We start from the raw sequence: 19,636 nt of genomic DNA on the forward strand, positions 1-19,636 counted from the left end.
AATATCGGCCAATCTACGACCAAAAAATGTTTTTAACCTCATGTAGTAAATATTAGTCCATATTTTCATTAAGCAAACATTTTTATAGATGGTCAATCTGTCACAAAGATAAACAAAATGCAGCAAATTATTTTATTTACAGATCACTTAAGTGTTGCTTACGATATACACGCGCTGTAAAATGCGTAGAAAACTGAAAGAGTGGTTATATATTTGCATGATTATAAGAAAGTTAGTAACACGTGTAGCAATTAGTGAGCATAGAAAATGTCACTAATCAAAGAAGTAAATGTTTCGGTCGTCGTTGGTTACCCATGCTACTAGGTCTCCCATATTGTCCGAAACTATCTTCAGGTGTCCGTAATTGCTTTCTGATGGATCTTGATTGCTGAAGTACAAGTCTAGGAGATAAACAATCACAAAGTTCGGTTACTATTGTCAAGTCACTATAACAACACAAGTGCGGTTATAGTGCATTTAAAATATTATTAAATAAACTTAGATTGCATTTTAAGGATGGCGTTGGGTAGCCTATAAGCTGCAAACTATTCTAACATTCTTTTTTTTGTTTTTTCACGGGGTTCGAACCCAGGACACTCCCGGGGACGAATCCCGATCAAGGTTTTTTATGTCTGTATATGGGTCAGGCGCGCCAGATCATTCGGCCTCTTTGCACTTCGCTACAATCGTGACAGCATTATAGCGCCCTTTGGTGGAGTTTACTGTTGTTTAACAAACATGTTCACACTTCTTAAATCGAAACCGTACCGAAATCCTTTCGTATCGTATCTTCCATATCTTACTAACCTCCGTGTTGTTCATTTCCAGACTTTTTCATAATCTCATGTACAGTGGAGTACACCGCCCTTTGAACCACAGCAGGATTTGTGGAATCGGTAATTTCTTGCATTTTAGATTTCGGTATTTCCTTGACATCTTTATAATTTGCCCCTTCACCTAAACCATAACCGATAGTTTAATTTACATTCATTTGTACCATTGCTACCTGACATAATATATTAACTCAATGACTCGCTTGTTGCCAACGCATTGTATGTACCATAGTTGTAATGTCCTACAAATGGTCGATAATAAGTTTCATAGGCCAAGCGTTCGTGGTAATAGTCGGTACATGCCGGAAAATGACTTGAAAAGCCCAAACTTGCCCCGAAAGTTAGATTTACTGAAGTAAAGCTACTCATGTGCCCAATTTTAAAGTTAAGCCCCATTCAAGCTTAAACGTTAGAGAAAAAACGAACCGAAATGACTATGGCTTTGCGCTCTACCAACTGAGCTACACAGACTCAGCGGAGGACCCGCCAAAAGTGGTCAAATTTAGAGCGCGAGTCCCGGAAGGACTCCTGTAGTGGGTTCGAATCCCACCAGAGGCTATATTTTTCTAGATTTTACGTCTTGTCGATTGGTGAATGCTTGGATACCGGCTGATTCGGTATGTTGTCGTCAATAGGCCTGGTGTACTATGATGAAATATTGGCATAGTTCGTTTTTATTACTGTTACGAATAAACGTAAATTTGCAGAAAAAGCAAGTATAACATAAAGTTATAAAGTAGGTTTGTGAAACGGTTTGGATTTTTTTATTCACAGCCAACAAAAAGCTTACTTTTCTTGACAATGTAGTAATGCATCCTGCTGAGAGTATTGTGAAGAGTCAAGTCACAATTCGATTGTTCTTTACCTACGCAACTCAATACCCTTTTTTCCTATAACCTGTCGATGGAAGACTAAGACTTAATAAAACACCAAAAATCGTTTCAAATCAAATTAAAGTCCTAACTATGTTGCATTTAGTCTGTGTGTATATCGATCTCCCCTTTAATAACATACTGCCAGACAGTAACGACAAGTTATCGTTGGTCGTGGACAGATCTCAAAATTATACGACAGTAGCTTACTTGTATTGTGCAGCCTATGTAATTTTATGTTACTTGTCTCCAGTCATATTGTTCACGCCAACATTTTATTTCTTGTACGGGTAATATTTTTGTATGCCTCGTGTTCACATGCACAGCAATGTGCGTTGAGTACTTTAGATTTTAGTCTAGTAGCATAAAAACTAACAAGCACTCACACAAACTTGAAGCATAAACTGAAAATTTTGTTGCTAATTCAAAAGAAAACTCAACACAAAGAGAAACAATCTACAATCTACAACATAAATACACTGTTTCAAACGGTTAACTCTTTGGGTACAGAATATGACAAAAATTTTCACAATGTTCATCAAAAACAAATTCTCGGCTCACGCGTAAATGTGTTCAATTCATACTACAGACATTCTTATTAGCTCTAATCATAGGTTTCAACTACATAAGCTAGAAAAAGTTACTGAGGTAGACCCACAAGCTCCAACGCACACTGAGAGATGTTTACTGAAACCAGCCCTGCTTTGTGCGAAGGTGTCCGTTTTTCGCAACCGTTAGTTGAAGCTTGGTGCCTATATCTTCTCCTGTTCCACTCTTCTCATGTTTCACTCCCATATGTTTCTTTAAACCATCTTTTTCTATCCTTCTCAGCTCTTATTGCTCATTATATCCTGCCCCAATATGGTCCTTTGATGTTGGTAGGGGCGCTACCAAACGGTATTGATTGTAAAGTTAAAAATCTCGTTAAGTGGCGTACGTGATTTATTGCTTGCAAAACATTCGTAGTTTGGGGCTGGAACTTGGCCGAATGGTCTGGCGCGCCTGACCCATACACAGACATAAAAAACCTTGATCGGGATTCGTCCCCGGGAGTGTCCTGGGTTCGAAACCCGTGAAAAAAAAGTTTGCAAGGGTTAGGGCACGAACTTGGCCGAATGGTCTGGCGCGCCTGACCCATACACAGACATAAAAAAACCTTGATCGGGATTCGTTCCCGGGAGTGTCCTGGGTTCGAAACCCTTGAAAAAAAGGTTTGGGAAATTGGCCGAATAGTCCATTGCGCCTGACCCACATACCGACACAAAACATCTTGTTTGGAATTCTTCCCTGCATGAGAACGTCGTAGGTTCGAAACCGCTGACAAAAACACAGTTTGCAGGAAAACGCTTTGGGGAATTTGATCCCGCCTAATTTTATGCACTTTTTATTAAAAAAATGTTTCATTCACTTTACCCTATTCGCTTTTTATGTTGCCATAGCGTTTCTTATTTTTGTACCAATTTTTAATAACATTTATTTCAACAGATTTGTCAGTAAGATTGATGTTATATAGGCTTACCGAAAAGAAAATATGTATTATCATGCAAAACATTTCATTAACTATAGCCTGCAAAATAGCAAACGCAATGCGATAACATTTGGGGCAATTTTCGTGTAATTTTTTCTAAACAACATTTTCTATGAATATAGTCTTTTTTATGCAAGACATATTTTGTAAACTTTCCGAAAGTTTTTGCAACGTATACTTCGTTGCGTTTACGCCTATATATACTGTATTATGATTACGCCATATGTTTACGCCTATATAAATCGACAAATATATATATATATATATATATATAAGTTTAATTTGTTTCGGCAACAACAAAAAAACACAACACGGCTAAAGATAAAAGGGGTAAGTTTGAATAAATAATCGCCATAGCATTATCAAATCATCTCGAAAATTTGAAACATTACAGAATTACGCATATGTGAATATTTTCTCTATGCTTAGAGTCAGATAGGCAAAGCTAAAAAAAAACTAGCTGATAAAACAAACATTTACTTGCAAGCTATGAAGAAGAAACATTTATACTGGGATCAACCCTGAGGCGTTCATGTAGACCAGCGATCACGGCATATTCATTTATAAATCACAGTACGCCAGGCCTTACTCGAAAGGTGTTTTTCATATTTTACTCGCTCACGTAAACACGCTTGTAGTGGCACCCGGAAGTAAATAGGCACCGTGCGATTTTTTCCCAGGGCCAAAGTTCAACCCTTGCTAGGAATTGTTTCATTCTGGAGACTTCTGGTGCATCGCGCTTCTACGCCGGCGACAGGATGCACGTGATCAAGTGCTGTTGCCAAGTGATTATCGCGTCACTAAGAAATGTGACAAGATTGCTTGATGAATGTTGGTCCATTCGTGCAGCTGGTATTGCAGAAAATAAAACATACTTTTTGGGACTGTGATCCGCAGTCAATCATTTAACAACTGAAATATACCCTAATACACTTCACTACACTTCACAATAAAGTATGTTTTTTTGGTCGATGTGCTTTTTGTTTGTGTTGTTTGTATATTATGTGGTAATTTTTGGCAAAAGCAGATTCATAGCACTATATATTGATGCCACTTTGACAATAGCTAGCATATTTTTCTTTTCTTTTTGAAGTTACACACAGTGAATAATACGACTTGAATTTTTAGTGTCGAATCGTTTACACACTGTAGGTTCATTTGAAGTTAATTGATTTCTGTAATCGGTTTTCCCGACTAATTTTGAAACAGTATGTAAGCCCAAATCCGAACTCAAAAACATGTGCGAAGAATGCTTTAACCCAGATTGTTGCCAACTTGTACATTGAACTGTTGGTTTCTGTAGACATGAAAAGTTTTTATTTCCCCTGCTTTAAATTAAGATGTTCCATTTTACAAGTAAAAACGTTTTGTCAAGCTTTGACACGTATATATATATATATATATTGTAAAATACTACGTCTCAAGAATAAGGATTACGCAAATACCACTGATAATTACGGGCCAACAAACTATTGCAAGACATTCGAGGCTGTTTTGACATTTCAGTTGAAGCCATTCCAAGATTGCTGCCTTTCGCAATTTCGGCTCATATCAAAATTGAGCGTGATGCAATCTGATCAGGCGCTTTGCATTTTACTAACATTATAGCCATGAGGTACTGGTGAGAAAAATGCTGCTAACGCCATGTGGTTTTGGGGAGTAAGAGCTGAAATATGTTGTCACAAATGGTTCATTCGCAACTGTTTACAAGTTTACTAGAAGCAATGAAGCAAATGAAACAAAGACGTTGTTGGATTTGTGTACAGAAATTGTATGAAACTTACAAAGCAGTACAGTAAACAATTACAACACTAAATAGATTTAAACTGAAAAATTAACAAAGACGGTTTTGAAGCAATTTCTGTTTTTTCCCTTTTTCTTTAATTTGAGTGTAAACAAACATTTATTCTTATAATAGTGAGTCAAACCTCTTACATGTGGAATTAGGTAAAAAAATACGACGGTATTGCCAATTTTGCTTTTAAATAACGCACTTAAGATCGAAGTTCCTTTACCACAAGAATTAGAAAAGAACATAAATTAATTACTTCAGTGCAAAATGCTATCAGTAAGAGTTAAGGTTTATGCTTTTTCGCAATGAAGGCAAAGGGGTATCAGCCGATTCTCAATTTAATGAAGAGGTGTAAAGATTCGAAGTCTCATCAATAAGGCGTATTTGCCCAAATGTTTCGGTCAACCGAAGCTATGGTCCATAAGCAATTAATCAGAGCTAAATGAAAACCAGTGTGTGTGACGTCACAGAGGGTTGAGACAATGCAGACCAGAGTGAGCAGAATCAGTCACGATGGGAAGTTTTGAGAGCCCAGTCACTATGACAGGTTCGGGTTACAAGCTGAAGCTGGGCCGGCTTCAAACAAGGAGTCTGGAATTGTGACCCCGCTAATTAACAAGATTGTGGAATGTTATGGTCTTGTGTAAATGTGGGCGTTTGCGAAAATGTCAGCTTAACAGAAAACCATCACAAAATTGTTTACATTCAGTGTCTTCGTATAGGGTAGGTTTGTTTTAATGAGAGCACAAATGTATGCGATCGCCAGGGTGTCTAACATAGGCCTAAAGTGACTCAGGTCGTGCCTAATAGTGCCTGTTGTTGCATTGGTTTGTTTTGCAGTGTTGTGTCATCTATTCCTGAGTTAGTAGTCACTGTGAGCACGTGTGGCGCAATTTTTCAACAAAAAGACAATTGCTTTTACCTGAAGTTAGCACTGACACCTTTAGGGTAGCAGTCTCAACAATTAAAAAGTTAGGCCTACTTATGAAACAAGCGTGAATACGAGTTTGAGATTATTGTAAACGGAACAGAAACAGTAAAATTTAACGTGGAATAACAAATCGTTCGTTTGTGTGTATGTGTGTTAGTAGGGTACTAAATCACAATTATCACATATAAATGTTTGGTTTCTGTTGCCAAATAACCCTAATTTAATATTTAACATTAGCTGGGTTTTAGTTTATTTCTTCGAAATGTGCATTCGTGCATCTTAGAACCAAACTTGGGAGCGAAAATAACTAATCGTTTAGGTCTGGCATATTGCCACACCAAATAGCGGATTCCAATCAATCTTATTTTAAGCTTTAAAGCTATTAAAAGTATCGAAATATCAGTTCGCCCATATCGTCAAATCGTCCACTCAAACAAATATGATAACATTCCTTTCAACAGAGTGTAGGCGAGCCTGCGTCTGACTTAAACAGCCTACGGCGGTAATCAAATATAATAGCATTTTTTCAGAAGCTTCTGGACATAATTTTAAGGAGCCTTGGCAATTGTACCGTATTGGATGCGACTTAATAAGTAAAGTTTTCGTCAGCGCAGTGATTTTATAATTTTTGATGTCTGAAAGTCTCCGGTTTGGTGGCTGTAGCTGCGGGCATCAATGCTGAAAATCAGTTAATTATTAAACGCCTTTGCGACATCCCAGTGAATTGTGTTTGCTGAGCCGTAAAAGCGAAACGACATCGCAAGTTTAATTCCCACTACCTTGCCCACACACAGTTGTTCAATTTGCGCCGAAATGGGAACCAAAAGCACTATAGGAAACGCGCTTGCCTTATATGGCGCACCGAATAGCGTCCATTGTATTTCCTTACGACTCAATTCAGGATGCTATATAGGATTGTTAACAGAGTTGACTCTATTTACATTACGTACTGGGCGTGTGACTCAATGCTTGTATGATGGAGTCAAAAGACGTAGGTGGCTTTGGAAAAAGGACCGTAATTGATTTTCTCCTTACTTCGCTTGAATGGTTTTGGCTTTTCAAATCGTTTCGTCGCCATTCGCGATTATCAAGAGTTGGGCGCGGCGTAAAATGAGATGTAATTTAATGTGAATCAAAAACAACTAAATCAGTAGTATTTAAAAACTAACAACATCCTTTTATAACTTATATGTGAATTGCTGTTTGAACTGTTTGTCAGTGAGATTGTTTTTAGTTTTAAACATTTACAGAAAAGAGAACCGATTTGTTAATGTGAGTTTTAGAAAATCTGTTACTACTTCCAGTCTTTTCGATCAGCATCAGTGTTAACTATTTAGCTGTTAAGATTCAACTATTTTGAGAAATAAACACCTTTTGTTTTTGTATATGACAGGCACAATATTTTTGCAAATTGAGTATCAGTTTACTGTTTATTGACTGTTCTACATTCTGAGCAACATCTTTTACCAGGATAACCCTTAAACTTTTGGACATTATCAAAACGGAATTATTTATTTTTGAAGAGAAGCTTAACCAATATGGTTTTAAGGTTTTTGATTGTGGTTGTATTGGCAGGTATGCTATACTTTTGTAAAGTTACTTAACAATCATTTTTATGTCAAACCTACAGTTTTGTGATTTTACAAACTATGGACACTGTATCATCTCTATGAACTTGAAAGTCAACATTTTTGCTACAAAACTTGCAGACCTCAATTATATATATTTCAAACTTGCACTAACATCGATAATTTGTGAACGAAATACAAAATTAACTGATTATAACTCAACATATACGGTGTTGCTGCAGCGTGTTTAATCATGATTCACCAATTGTGCCCTCCACTTTTTTGTGCCTTATAACGTTTTAACGTTGCACAGCTATTTCCAGTTTGGTGATTGTTTTAGTGCAATTGTGTCGCTCTGTGTTATTTCACCAAGCGAAATAAACTCAACATAACTTAATATACATAAAACTAAGTTACAACATTTTTGGGTGACCAAGCTACTGGGTAGTGGTAATTTAATATTATTTGGTAGACTGCCTTGTTTTATATTTACTTTTTTTTATGTTAGCACAAGCTGTTCTTTCTGTTCGGGTCACACTTGAGGGTGGGGCCACAGTAGAAGTTAACAAACAAGTACTTGAAGGAACAAGTCCAACACTGCAGTGTAGTTTTTCACTTACTCAAGGAGGAGATCAGGCCAGCGCTGCGTAAGTAAAATATGGATAAATATTACTGTGAAAATTTTATTCCTTATGTTATATGCTTTATCTGGATTTTGGTCCTTAATCAGCCCATACGACCCAAAGTAAGCAGTTAAAATAGTGGTGTAATGTGGTTGTTTTAAAGTAAACATGTGCAAAAAAATGTATGCATGTATGAGTTTGCATGTAGTACTGTTGTCCAAAATATGACTCACATTATTAAAGACTAAGCCAGTGGTTCTCAAAGTACCCAAACATGGGTCGCGCTGTGGTGACGAACTTTTTTCATTTCAATTTTCAAGTATTTTCAATTCTCAGTCATGACTGAATTATTGTATCATAGGCATTTTATGTGGCTTTATCTTAGTAACTTTGGAGAATTGCAGCATAAGTAAGTGGTTTTCTGAGAGTTTTGATAGCACCGTAGCCAAATACAGCCTCACTCGACAACGCTATACAGCAAAATGAAACAATCATTATATATAACATACAGACAATAGCCTTCCAATTTTCTATTACGCACACGGCAATTGTAACACGTTAGCCCGGGGAATGATAGGAGGTTAATCATACGAAACTGAACTTGGAAAGTAAGGATGATAACTATTCATCCAAAAAATAAAAAATACGATTTTGATGTTTGAGGCTTGGGTCGCAAGATGTTCATAATGCTCAGATTTGGGTCGCGGTCAAAAAAGTTTGAGAACCACTGGACTAAGCCATGTCTTATAAACAGGGTTGCCATAATGTTCTTTTTTCAAGATTTATCTTTTCTGCAGGCCTGGGTTTTTACTCTTATTTTTTTCAACAACTTCAAAACTTTTATCTGTTTCCTGGCATCTGGTGTTCAGAACATACTAAAACATGTTTTTTTACATGCTACAAGTAAAAGCAAACCTGGACCTCAACTGTTGTGAGATGCACAAGTTGCTTAAATTCTTTCTGACATCAAACCAATGAAAAGATTTGGTTAAAAATGTTTGTTCCATTTTTTCTGAAATTTATTGTTTTTTCGGTTGTCCTTGTTTTGGGGGGCATGTTCATGGCAACCCTGCTTACAATATTGTCAGCGATTCTCTGTGTGTTGTATGACAAAACAAAAGTTACTGGTGCTTATTAATTTGCTCAGAAAATGGGCTGGTACACACTTGCCTTCTCCTGTAATGATATATTGCTTGTAGGATTGTACGACACACACACAGATATATATATATGTATATATACAATGTGTTACCTTGATTAAGTGCTTCCCTCAATCTTACAATTTATTGTTCTGCCAACTGTCCTTATTAATTTTTTCTCATCTAACACACTAACCATTATTCCACAGAGTCGAATGGCGATATTCACCCACAGCAGATGTGGCATCTTCGCAACACATTGTTTATGATGGTGCGCTTGTAGATCAGTTTGCCAATGGTCAGTTTGCTTTCGAGGGACCATCAAGTCTCACAATAAATACAGTCAACAGAGACAACAAAGGTACTTTTTGCACTAAAAAACGTTTCTGATATGCTTTGTCTACTTTAAAGCTTACCTTCTGCAGTCATGCATTAATGAGTTCATTTTCAATTTTTTTCTAATTTATCTTTTCATAACTCTTTTGATATAGGCATTACAAATGGCTTCTTTAAAATACATGTCCTTTAAATCATTGGCTTTTCTGGTGCTTGTGTCTAAAGTACATGTCCATTTGCATATAAAAGAAAATTTGGTTGGTTGCAGGTTTCTACATTTGCACTGTCACTGTTATCAATGATTCTCCAAGTCAAGCAGGTGGTGTTTACAATCTCACAGTGCTAGGTAAGGTGTTTGGCTTAATTAAAACCTAATACATAGAGAATAGGGAATGATGGACTGGTGGACTATTATTTAGTATCTAATTGTTTATGAAGTATTTTCTGGTTTTCCTTTTTTTGTTTAAGAAAATACATTTATAGACATGTGAATTTTTACTTTATTCAGGGTGTAACTCTTGTGTTTTGATTTTAGTGCCGCCCTCTATGCCAGTGTGTAGTTATCCAAGCGACCAAGCTATTACAATTGGGTTTTCAGAGGAATTTTACTGTCAATCAAATGAAGGTATGACAAGAGGCTTTGATTATATCAAACCCACTTCAAAGTTACCAACTTTTGTTCAGAAGTGAAATAGCATAATTTTGCACTAAAACGAATTAACAACTTTGTGTGTATAATTGTGTGCGTAGTTTTTTAAGAACAGTTGCTTCCAGAACTTTGCTTCTAAAAAGCCGTTTTTGACTCTTGTAAATCAGTCATTGAACTTGTACACAATTGTACTTATGTTGGTGTTCGATAAACTGATGTGCATTTTTTATTGCAGGCGTTCCTCACCCAACATACACTTGGTGGAAAAATGGTGCTTCCTTGCCTGAAATGAATGCACAAGAAAACCCTATGTGGGCCAACACAAGTTTCTCTTATAGTTCCATGTCTGGAACTCTTACCTTTTCGGTGGGTTGAAAATTGGTTTGGCCTCATTTGCACTTTGTTCTTATATATAGTATGTCTGTAAAATTATAGACAGCTTTTAATTTTTTTGTCCCATTGCATAAACAGTTATATTATTTTTTGTATCATACAGTGAGAATGGTGTGTTTATTAAGATCAACTGTCGATGTGTTATAATAAAAATCTAAAGCCTAGTCTATATAGTATGTTATAATTGAGAAAAATTTCATGAAGATAAATCCAAAACAGGATTTAGAATTCTTGATTAGATTCAAGTATTCCTAGTTGCATGCCTCCAATTCCTGAGTTCCAAATTTGTATTTTTGTTTACAGAAAGTTGTTCCTGGTGATGCAGGCACTTACTATTGTGTGTCTCAGAATTCAGTGGGAGAGGAACAATGTCAAGCGTTCACGATTGTCACAAGTGAGTAACAAAACTACACTCTCCAAATTAGATATGTCGTCCACTCTTTGGCCAATAGAAAGATTAGCAGATCTTAACAACAAAATTGCCATTGCTGAAAATAATAATCACAAAACGCATAGGCGCCAAGTTATGTATACATTATGTGGTTGTAAGACTATCAACCTTTTTGCTACCTTACTGGAAACCTATCTAAAATACGTGTGTCATTGGAATTAGGTGACTTACCCAGAGCAAAAAAAAATGCCATTGCCGATGAACATAATCACAAAGCGCATAGGCACATACATAACATTGTTGTAAGACTATCAACCTAAAATATGTATGCCATTAGATTAATATGACTGGCCTCTTATCAAAAACACATATATACATAACCTTTGATTTGATTTGATTGAGGTGTATTTAAAAAGACATATTTGTGTCACAGAAACACAAGATGTTGGACTTATCGTTGGAATCGTGTTTGCTGTTATCTTCGGTGTTCTGCTTATAGCTGTACTCGTTTGGTGGACATGGAGGAAGGGATATTGTGACAGTAAGTCTGTGTTTTAAATGTTTTAAAAAACAAATTGTTTAACTGTCTCATGCATTTATTTTTTGTTTGCTTGGTACTTGTTCATTTTTTGGAGACTTCTGTGGCCATAACCTTTTTATAAACATGCATGACAAAACAAAATAAATGATATTCCATGCCATTATGTCCATAAACTGCATGAACAACTGGCATCTTTGACTTCAAACCACTATTGTGATTCGAATGTGTTTGAAGTACAGATTTGTATGAAATGATAATCACATGGTAGCGTTACACAAGGTTTAAAACCAAAGCTTATTGTAGTTCATAGCGGAGTGACTTTTATTTCATTAAAAATGATAGGATTAATAATTTTGATTTTTAACTGATCCTTTTTACTTAACAATTTAAAGTCTACTTACGACTTACTAATACCAGATTAATCTTCGCAACACAGTGTTTTCTTCCATATTTGGATTTTGGCTTTATAACATATTTCTCCTTCGTGTTCTAATCGAAAAGAGCTAAAGCTACTCTCAGATTAATGATTAATATGTGCGCAATTCTTTGCTCTGTGATGTAAGACTGTAAACTCCTGACAAAAGCGTTTTTGAATCTAATGTTTGTTTACTGTGCCATAGCAAGTAAATCAAACTGAAAAAATGATTGCTTTATGTTTTGAAAGGTTGTAAAGCATTTTGTACTTCAGTTGTCATTCTATATTGACAAGAGTTTTTATGTTTATTTTTAGAAATACATGGTCATGTGACAAAGATGTTTTCTCCTATTTTTGTGACTCAAGCATGTGTAATGTTTATTGGAAGTCATATAGTGAATCACGAAATATACAAACTAAAAATTTGAGGTGTACAACTCTTTACCTAAACCATCTTAAGTTTAGTCAATAATATTGTTTCAACATAAATAACAACCATACCGCTACAGGGGACAAGTTAACAATAAAACGTTAAAAATGTTATGTTGTCTGTGTAAAGGAAAATGCTTAACTGGTGTTCATACTTTTTACCAGCAAAATGAAGCTTATTCTTACCATTTTTCTTTTGTTTTCAGATGTTTTCGGAAAGTCTGAACCAGAAGAGTAAGTTCTTTATACATTTACTTGACATGTACAATGCCATATTGTTGGAAATATTTGTAATATAAATGAAACTTGGTTAAAATAAAAGCAACCTTAACATCTGTTTATTAAAACTGTAGGGTAGAAGATGATGGTTCAAATGACATTATGTTGGATGGTAACGGTCCAATGGTTCACAAACCAGCTAGCGTTACAAATGGCTCCACAGGAAAGGTACGTTGAAATTATTGCTGGTGGTAAATGAATTTGCTGATCTCATTCCTTTTGTGAACTTGTGTACATTGGCATCGTGTGCTGTTCAAACTTGTAAAACAACCTAGGAAGCATTCCTGGTCAGGCCTGGGTTGAGGGCTACCTGTGTAACTAGCATCAACAAAACGGTGATTTTATGGTTTTAGGGTAGATTTAAGACATGTTTTACTATATTAAAAACAAAAAATGCCCAAATCTGTTAGGCAAAAGGTTTTACCCATATTACTGTTTCAATATTGTACCCCTTTTAAATGTAGCTAAGAAGTAAATAAATGAAAGAAACTAGTTTCTGACTTATGCTTTGTGGTGGTAGAACCTAATGGTGTGGAACCTTCCTTCTGCTTTTAGTTTTGTTTGTACCTGCATCAATTGTACATCTTGCAATGTAGAGCAAATTTAATTATTCAGCTTTGTCATGCAAATCAAAAGATTTAATGCAATACTTTAAGGTTGTAAATATTTTATGGTTTAAAACATCTAAGCAGTGTAATTGTGTTTGTATCACTTGCAAAAAAGCAGCATCCAACACATAAATAAATACAAAACCTAGCCTTTAAACATAGTACTTGTCAACCACACAATGTGCATGCAACTAAACTTGTCAAAAATGTATCAAGGACACAGAGAATAACCAAGCAATTGACTTGTCATTTATGTCACGCTGATAGGCTTACTGCAGGGGTTCCCAACCTTTTTACGACCTCGTACCACTTGGACGCTCTGTACTGCCACGCGTACCACTTCTTGCAGAACAACTAATTTGATCGAATCATATTTTATTCAGAAGAATAATATTAGCCTACTAAAATAACACTAAAGCACAATACCTAAATTTGATCAGATTTTTATTTCTTGCATTTTCGCTGCTTGACATGATTAACGCCCACTGTACCACAGCGTTGTACGGTTTTTCAAAGCAACTGTGCTTCTTGTTGACAATTGACTTGTAAGATCGTAATGATACGACACAACAGGAGTAGTTACGTAACAATAAGAATAGGCTTAGGTAACGTTTTTTTGTAAACAAAACCAGATAAACAAAACATAAAGTTGTGAATCCAGGTTTTTGTGAAAAAAACGAAATCTACTCGCGTACCACAGGTTGGGAACCGCTGGCTTACTGCATGGCACTGATGTCTGCTTGTATTACAAAATATTATTTCCTGTATTGGCACGATATACAACCTAACGACACCACTAGTAGGAGCCTCGCAGCATAATTATGAAAACATTTATTGTTGTAACCAGAATTAAAATGTTTTAAAAAAATCTTTTTAAAAAGTTTTAAAAAAATCTTTGCAAACACAGATGAACCAAGATTCATTGAAACAAAAAACTTTGTTAAACTTTTTAAAAAGGAATGTTGTACTAACATACATTGACTTAAAAGCTGTTTTGTTAAATATGACTCAGTCATGTATAAACATGTACACCCAAGGACAACATAATTGTAGAATCTGAATTTTGGAGTGTGACTACTGTTAAATTAGAACAGATTCTTTGATAATGACAACATTGTTAGTGTACACAGTAGGTACGTTTTAGGACATGTAAATTACATTGAATAATCAACAGCACACATGCTGTTTATACAGTAACCATTACAGCACATGAGAACAGTTGTTGTCATAAAAATATGTGAATGTATTTGTTCAGAAGTTAGTATGTTAGCAATAAAGTCACAACCTTGCAGCAGAATATGTGTACAGCAATAAAATTTGTATGTAGTTTAGCAAGTCAGATGTGCTGAATGGGCAAATAGGCTGGCATAGAAAGAAAGTAGCAGTATCCTTCTTAGACAAAGTTTTGAACAAATTGTACAGGTTGTTTACCTTGCTTTCAGCTTTACATGTTGGTAAGTTTGATTCTTCTGGCAGTTACAGAAGGGTTTACTTTCAATACATAACATTATTTGGTGTAGTGTCCATTTAGAGTTCAGTTAAGTTTTTAACTGGAAGTGAAGGTGAAAGAAACTTGTTGTTTTTGTTGCTGGATGATACTGTTATGGAACATGGATAACCTGTGTAATTTCAAATAACTACAGCTTAAGATAGCTACATTGGCAAAGACAGGTGCAGAGATGCTAATGAATTTATCTTTATCAGTAAAATCTATCTGTAGTTGCTTCTATGAATTGACTAGTGGTAGTAAAGTACAGGTTGTTTACACAATACCTAAACAATGATTTGTAGTAGTTAACACATAATAGCATTTTACTTTATATTTATGACTATGGAGGTAATGTTTTTTAACATTTTGAGGTAAGACTGTGTTAGAAATGCAATTGTGCAAAGAAAAGATTTGATGGAAACTAATATGGAGATGGAAATTCAGTCGTCAGTGAGAACACAGCCAGCGTAAGCTTATTAAACTGGTAAGTTACATCATCGCTAACTTGTTCAATTTTTAATGATTCGAAGGCAGCATAGGATAATTGCCAGCTTCCCAGGTCCAGACTGCCAATTAGATCAGCAGCCAACATCATCACTTAAAATGCCAACAGTAGTCAGAAATAAAATTAAAACAGTTATGTGCTTTATTCAGTACCATACTGTAAATGTTTTGACAAACCATAGTCAATGCGTTTTGATAGGCTGAATTCTCTCCAAAAACGAAACTTTTTATCAAAAAAAATATTTAAAGTCTGAATAAAGTTTTATACCTTTAATTTGTCCACACAGAAAACACATTTTTGTAGGCCCAGTAATTGTGTTATGTGCCATTGGTGTTAACTTGGTGATTTCAATTGGATGTGAATTGGACATGATTGAGAGAAAAGACAGCTAAATATCATTGGCATGCTTAATTTTAGGGGTAAATTTATGTTAGAGAAATTCTGGCCAAAATTTTACCACTGAAATCCCAAAGGGGCATACAAGAGGAGTAATGGCTGTCATGGTTTAACAAAAATACTACTGGGATAGCATAGTGCATTTATAAAAGCATTCATGTCTGGTTGAATGTCTTTGTCTGATACCTAATGACCCACTACTCACTCAGTGAAGTGATGTTTAAGAGGGTGATTAAACACTGACAGCCCACATAATGACCTCCAGTCTTTAGTCTGTCACGTTTGCATACATTGTCCCATAAGACAACATTGCTTTTTCCTACTAAATTGTTGTTGCATCAGTGACATGAGCATGATATTGCCAAACCATAGAGGTTGTTTTGTTGACATTCCTCTTTAGGCAAAAACAATTTGTAATGTACTGCTACCAAAACAGACTGAAAACCTTTGATAAGTCTTCCACTGTTTTTAAGAAATGTATATTTCACCTAAGTAATAGGCAACTTTAGTATCCAACAACAACTAACAGCGCTAAAGAATTGTACACAAGTTGAAAGTAAAGCACAACCAAGAGTTGTAAAAAACTGTTACAGCATTTGACTGTGCATACTTGGACATGTGTCCATTTTACTTTTAAATGTTTCAAAAATAAGCTTAGACTCTGTTAAGTTACTAACCTGCCAATGCCATAAAATCACATTAAAAAACTCAAAAAGTAGTTTTGTTTATTTCTATGTGATTATTGCTGTCAGTTGTAATTCGAAAATAATTTTTTTCTACCTTGTTGACAGCAAGAGGCATCAATGATGATTTGAGCAGAAAAATCGGAAGCTACGTAAATGCTACAGTACGGCTGGCAGCAGTTGGCCTTGTTATACAAAAACTATTATGGCCTCATTGTTTCCATATTTTTCCATCCCTATTTTCGCTGTGTGTGTAGATCTCACTTCCAGCACATATCTCACATTGTAACGCTGCACACTGCAAATATTTTCAAGCTTACTGTTTGCTGTAGCTTGGCATTAAAGATTTTCCTTACATGCACACTTTGAATAGGTTTATTCGATTTTTCAGCAGTCAACTGTTTTAACAGTTTTCAAAACTTACTACACATTTTATATGATTTGTAAATCCACAGTTTATTGTACAAAGTCAGCATTTAGTTTAACTCTAATCTAAACATAGATAATTCAGTTTTAACTTAATTGATGCTCACAATGATTTTAAATTTCGGATAAACAGAAACTTATGTATCATTTTTATCTCAATTTTGCTTGCAATGTGTAGAAAAAGGCTGAAGCAAGTTTGTTAGGCTTGTGGTGTTTGTATATTTTTTCGGTTGCGAAAGACCAATCAATTGTTTTTTAAAACCTTTATGTGATTCTCGTTTCTTTTTTTTTCTGATGCATGAAACACTATTGCATGAACTTTCACCTAATATCTAGTGGCCTTTTAAAATTTTAATCTTTGTGTAATTCTTGTTGATATGCTTGCTTGGGCCATTCATGTTTACATATGGCATTTCAATAATAGTAAACCCAGAGAAATAAAGAGGGAGGGGCAAAAAGTTTTGTTTTAAACATTTGACAACATAAATAGTTAAAAATGTAGTAATGGTTTAACATTGTTGAGTTCCACAAGTGGTTTTCGGAACAAATTAGTTTAAAACGGCACACATCAAACTTTCAGAACTAAGGAAGTATTGGCAATGACAAATGTTATTGATTTTTTGCATTCCCATTGGACCTGTCTGTCAAACACAAGTTATCTATTTAACTGCTGCAACATCTTGGCACTGATCCACTTTAAGCACTATATTGATTTATGACAGTTTTACTTTAATTGCTTCAACATGGGTATTGATCTAACTTCTTGAATTTGAACTTATCTGATTGGTTAAACACAAACCACTAAATTGGGATGTCAAAATTGGAATATAAGCTAAGCAAAAAGATGGTTCCCTTAAAAAAGTCAGGTGGACAAACTTCTTTTAAGTCATAGAAGTATGAAAGAAAGTTTTCCATTTTGTATGAATATACAAACACAAACAAAGTTTATGGAATGTAATTAGGAAAATAAAATTTTTAAAAATAACTTCTTTCCCCAATGTATTAATTTCTGTTGTCCTTGTCAACTTTTGGTAAAAACTAATCTTTTCTCCAGTTGCCGGATGGTGCTGTAAGAGTTATGCCCTGAGAAGTTACGGAAACGTTGATGTTTTTGCTTGCACTAATATTACAATGTGCCTGTGAACATAGTATAGCTTTGATGGCCCCATTTTGTACATATGATGTGTGTATGCAATTGTATTTGCTGTTATGTAATGAGTTGTCCCCAGTTTTTGGCTTACACATTCATATGAACTCAAGTAGACTAGAGTTAAGTAGTGATGTTTTGTTTTTGCTTTTAGCATGTATGTTGCAAGCATTGTGATCTAATAACCTCTTTTCTCCTAATCAATTCATTAAGTAATATGAAATATTGTCACATAGGCATTTTTCTTTACGAAATTAACACCGTGTTTCAAAACCCTAGTTTATTCAAGTTTGGACATAGTAGCATTTGTAATATTAAGGTTTAAACCGACATTGGGTCTTAAAAAAACGGTTCAGAAGGCTCAAAAATACATATTTTATGTCTGAATTAAAGTTAGCATACTAACAAAAAGTCTCTTTTTGAACTGGTACCGATGGAGTTACTATAGTACATTTCATGTGTAGTTGTACTTGTGTGTTGTGTCTTTATTTTGTTGTTTATTCCTTTCCGAGGTCCGTGGATGGCGGTATGGTACGATCTTAAGCATGTAGCAATTGGTCCCAAGGAGACAGAAAAGCAAATCATTGTACATTTATTTCGCAATTCTGTCTCCTGTGGGTTTTTGTTTATTATTCGTTCAGTTTCTGTAATCGTCGACATTTATGTACATTTTTCAGTTTGTTTTTGCGTGTATTTCGCTTAAATGGCTTTGCATATGTGATCACCGTAGTACAACTCAAGTTTATATAAATTTGACGTGATTTCAAAAAAATAATCCTAAGCCTATTACAGCATCAAAGCATACCTTTATAATCCTATTAAATCGTGGCAAAATGTCATCGTTTAAGCCAAATATACAACTCTCTGTCACTGTCCTGTGAACGGGACAGAAATTTCGTAGTGAACTAGAATTTTTGCGATCGCTTTTTACTCCCGTTTTTACTGCTTTGTTTTTGCGCAACATCTGTAAATACAATATTGTTAATAAAACAGCTAACCGAAAGTTGTCAGTATCTCTAGCACAGAGTGTACCTGATATGAAACTTAACTGCCAAAGTGTTGATGTTGACAACTGCGATTGTTGAAACGTCTTTCTTCACTGTCTACAACAGTGGTTCTTAACTCGTTTCGGGCCATGGACCACCGGCCCAGTAAAAAGAATATTGTGGACCATTTCATGTTTGAGCAAGATTGAAGTACGCATACGAAACAACCATGAAACATAATTCTTCAAAAGCCGATTTTCAAGAAGTGAGAGACAATTGTTAACAGCCAACATTTTGATACTCTTTCCATATGTAATGTGCAATCATCTCTAGTTTATCACCAAATTTAGTGGACCACCCAAAAAGTCGTCATGGGCCACCAGTTGAAGCCACTGGTCTACAAGACTCTCTGGCAGTTTTTACTTTTTCAACTTGCTGCTGAAGTTATTGGTTCAAATCCCGTAACAGATCAGGTTTTGTACCAGCAGCTTTTCATATGTTTGTGCTTGCAAAGTCGAAATTTGCAGGACGTATTTCCTCTTTGTAATTATATACGGCGCAGAGCGATTTGTCAGAATTGTTTGTGATTGTTTTCACATCTTGTGAATACATTTACATTATTTTACAATGCGGTAACCTGTAGGTTTCATTGTTTGTCGTGATCTAGCCCTCTTTGG

General features: G+C 35.3%; 1 protein-coding gene and 1 long non-coding RNA gene across 3 annotated transcripts; one reads left to right on the forward strand and one right to left on the reverse strand.

Moving 5' to 3' along the window:
- Window positions 1–273: 273 nt before the first annotated feature.
- Window positions 274–1,013, reverse strand: LOC145213286 (uncharacterized). Its single transcript, XR_013856818.1, has 3 exons — window positions 1,007–1,013; window positions 808–957; window positions 274–401 (listed from the first exon to the last, which is right to left on the reverse strand). It is a non-coding gene; the product is annotated as an uncharacterized LOC145213286 (long non-coding RNA).
- A 6,317-nt stretch (window positions 1,014–7,330) lies between these two features.
- On the forward strand, window positions 7,331–18,976 carry LOC145213817 (junctional adhesion molecule C-like). 2 transcript variants are annotated; one of them, XM_080082225.1, is made up of 11 exons: window positions 7,331–7,531; window positions 8,033–8,171; window positions 9,496–9,647; window positions 9,891–9,968; window positions 10,158–10,247; window positions 10,507–10,637; window positions 10,968–11,058; window positions 11,489–11,596; window positions 12,647–12,674; window positions 12,794–12,887; window positions 16,509–18,976. In XM_080082225.1, the coding sequence occupies exons 1-11, from the start codon at window positions 7,495–7,497 to the stop codon at window positions 16,530–16,532; spliced, it is 972 nt and encodes a 323-aa protein (XP_079938351.1). In that variant the 5' UTR covers window positions 7,331–7,494; the 3' UTR covers window positions 16,533–18,976. The 2 variants fall into 2 exon arrangements, with proteins under 2 accessions (XP_079938351.1, XP_079938349.1); XM_080082223.1 differs by having other exon boundaries at window positions 17,881–18,976.
- Window positions 18,977–19,636: the final 660 nt, after the last annotated feature.

This window comes from Phallusia mammillata, chromosome 2 (assembly GCF_965637545.1).
Source record: "Phallusia mammillata chromosome 2, kaPhaMamm4.hap1.1, whole genome shotgun sequence".
NCBI lineage: Eukaryota > Metazoa > Chordata > Ascidiacea > Phlebobranchia > Ascidiidae > Phallusia > Phallusia mammillata.

Bases quoted from the DNA above. Each gene is read 5' to 3' on its own strand.
- LOC145213817 (XM_080082223.1), top strand. From the start codon at position 7,495: ATGGTTTTAAGGTTTTTGATTGTGGTTGTATTGGCAG. The intron at 9,969-10,157 runs GTAAGGTGTTTG...TTTTGATTTTAG, and splicing joins TTACAATCTCACAGTGCTAG to TGCCGCCCTCTATGCCAGTG. The intron at 12,888-17,880 runs GTACGTTGAAAT...TCTTTTCTCCAG, and splicing joins CAAATGGCTCCACAGGAAAG to TTGCCGGATGGTGCTGTAAG.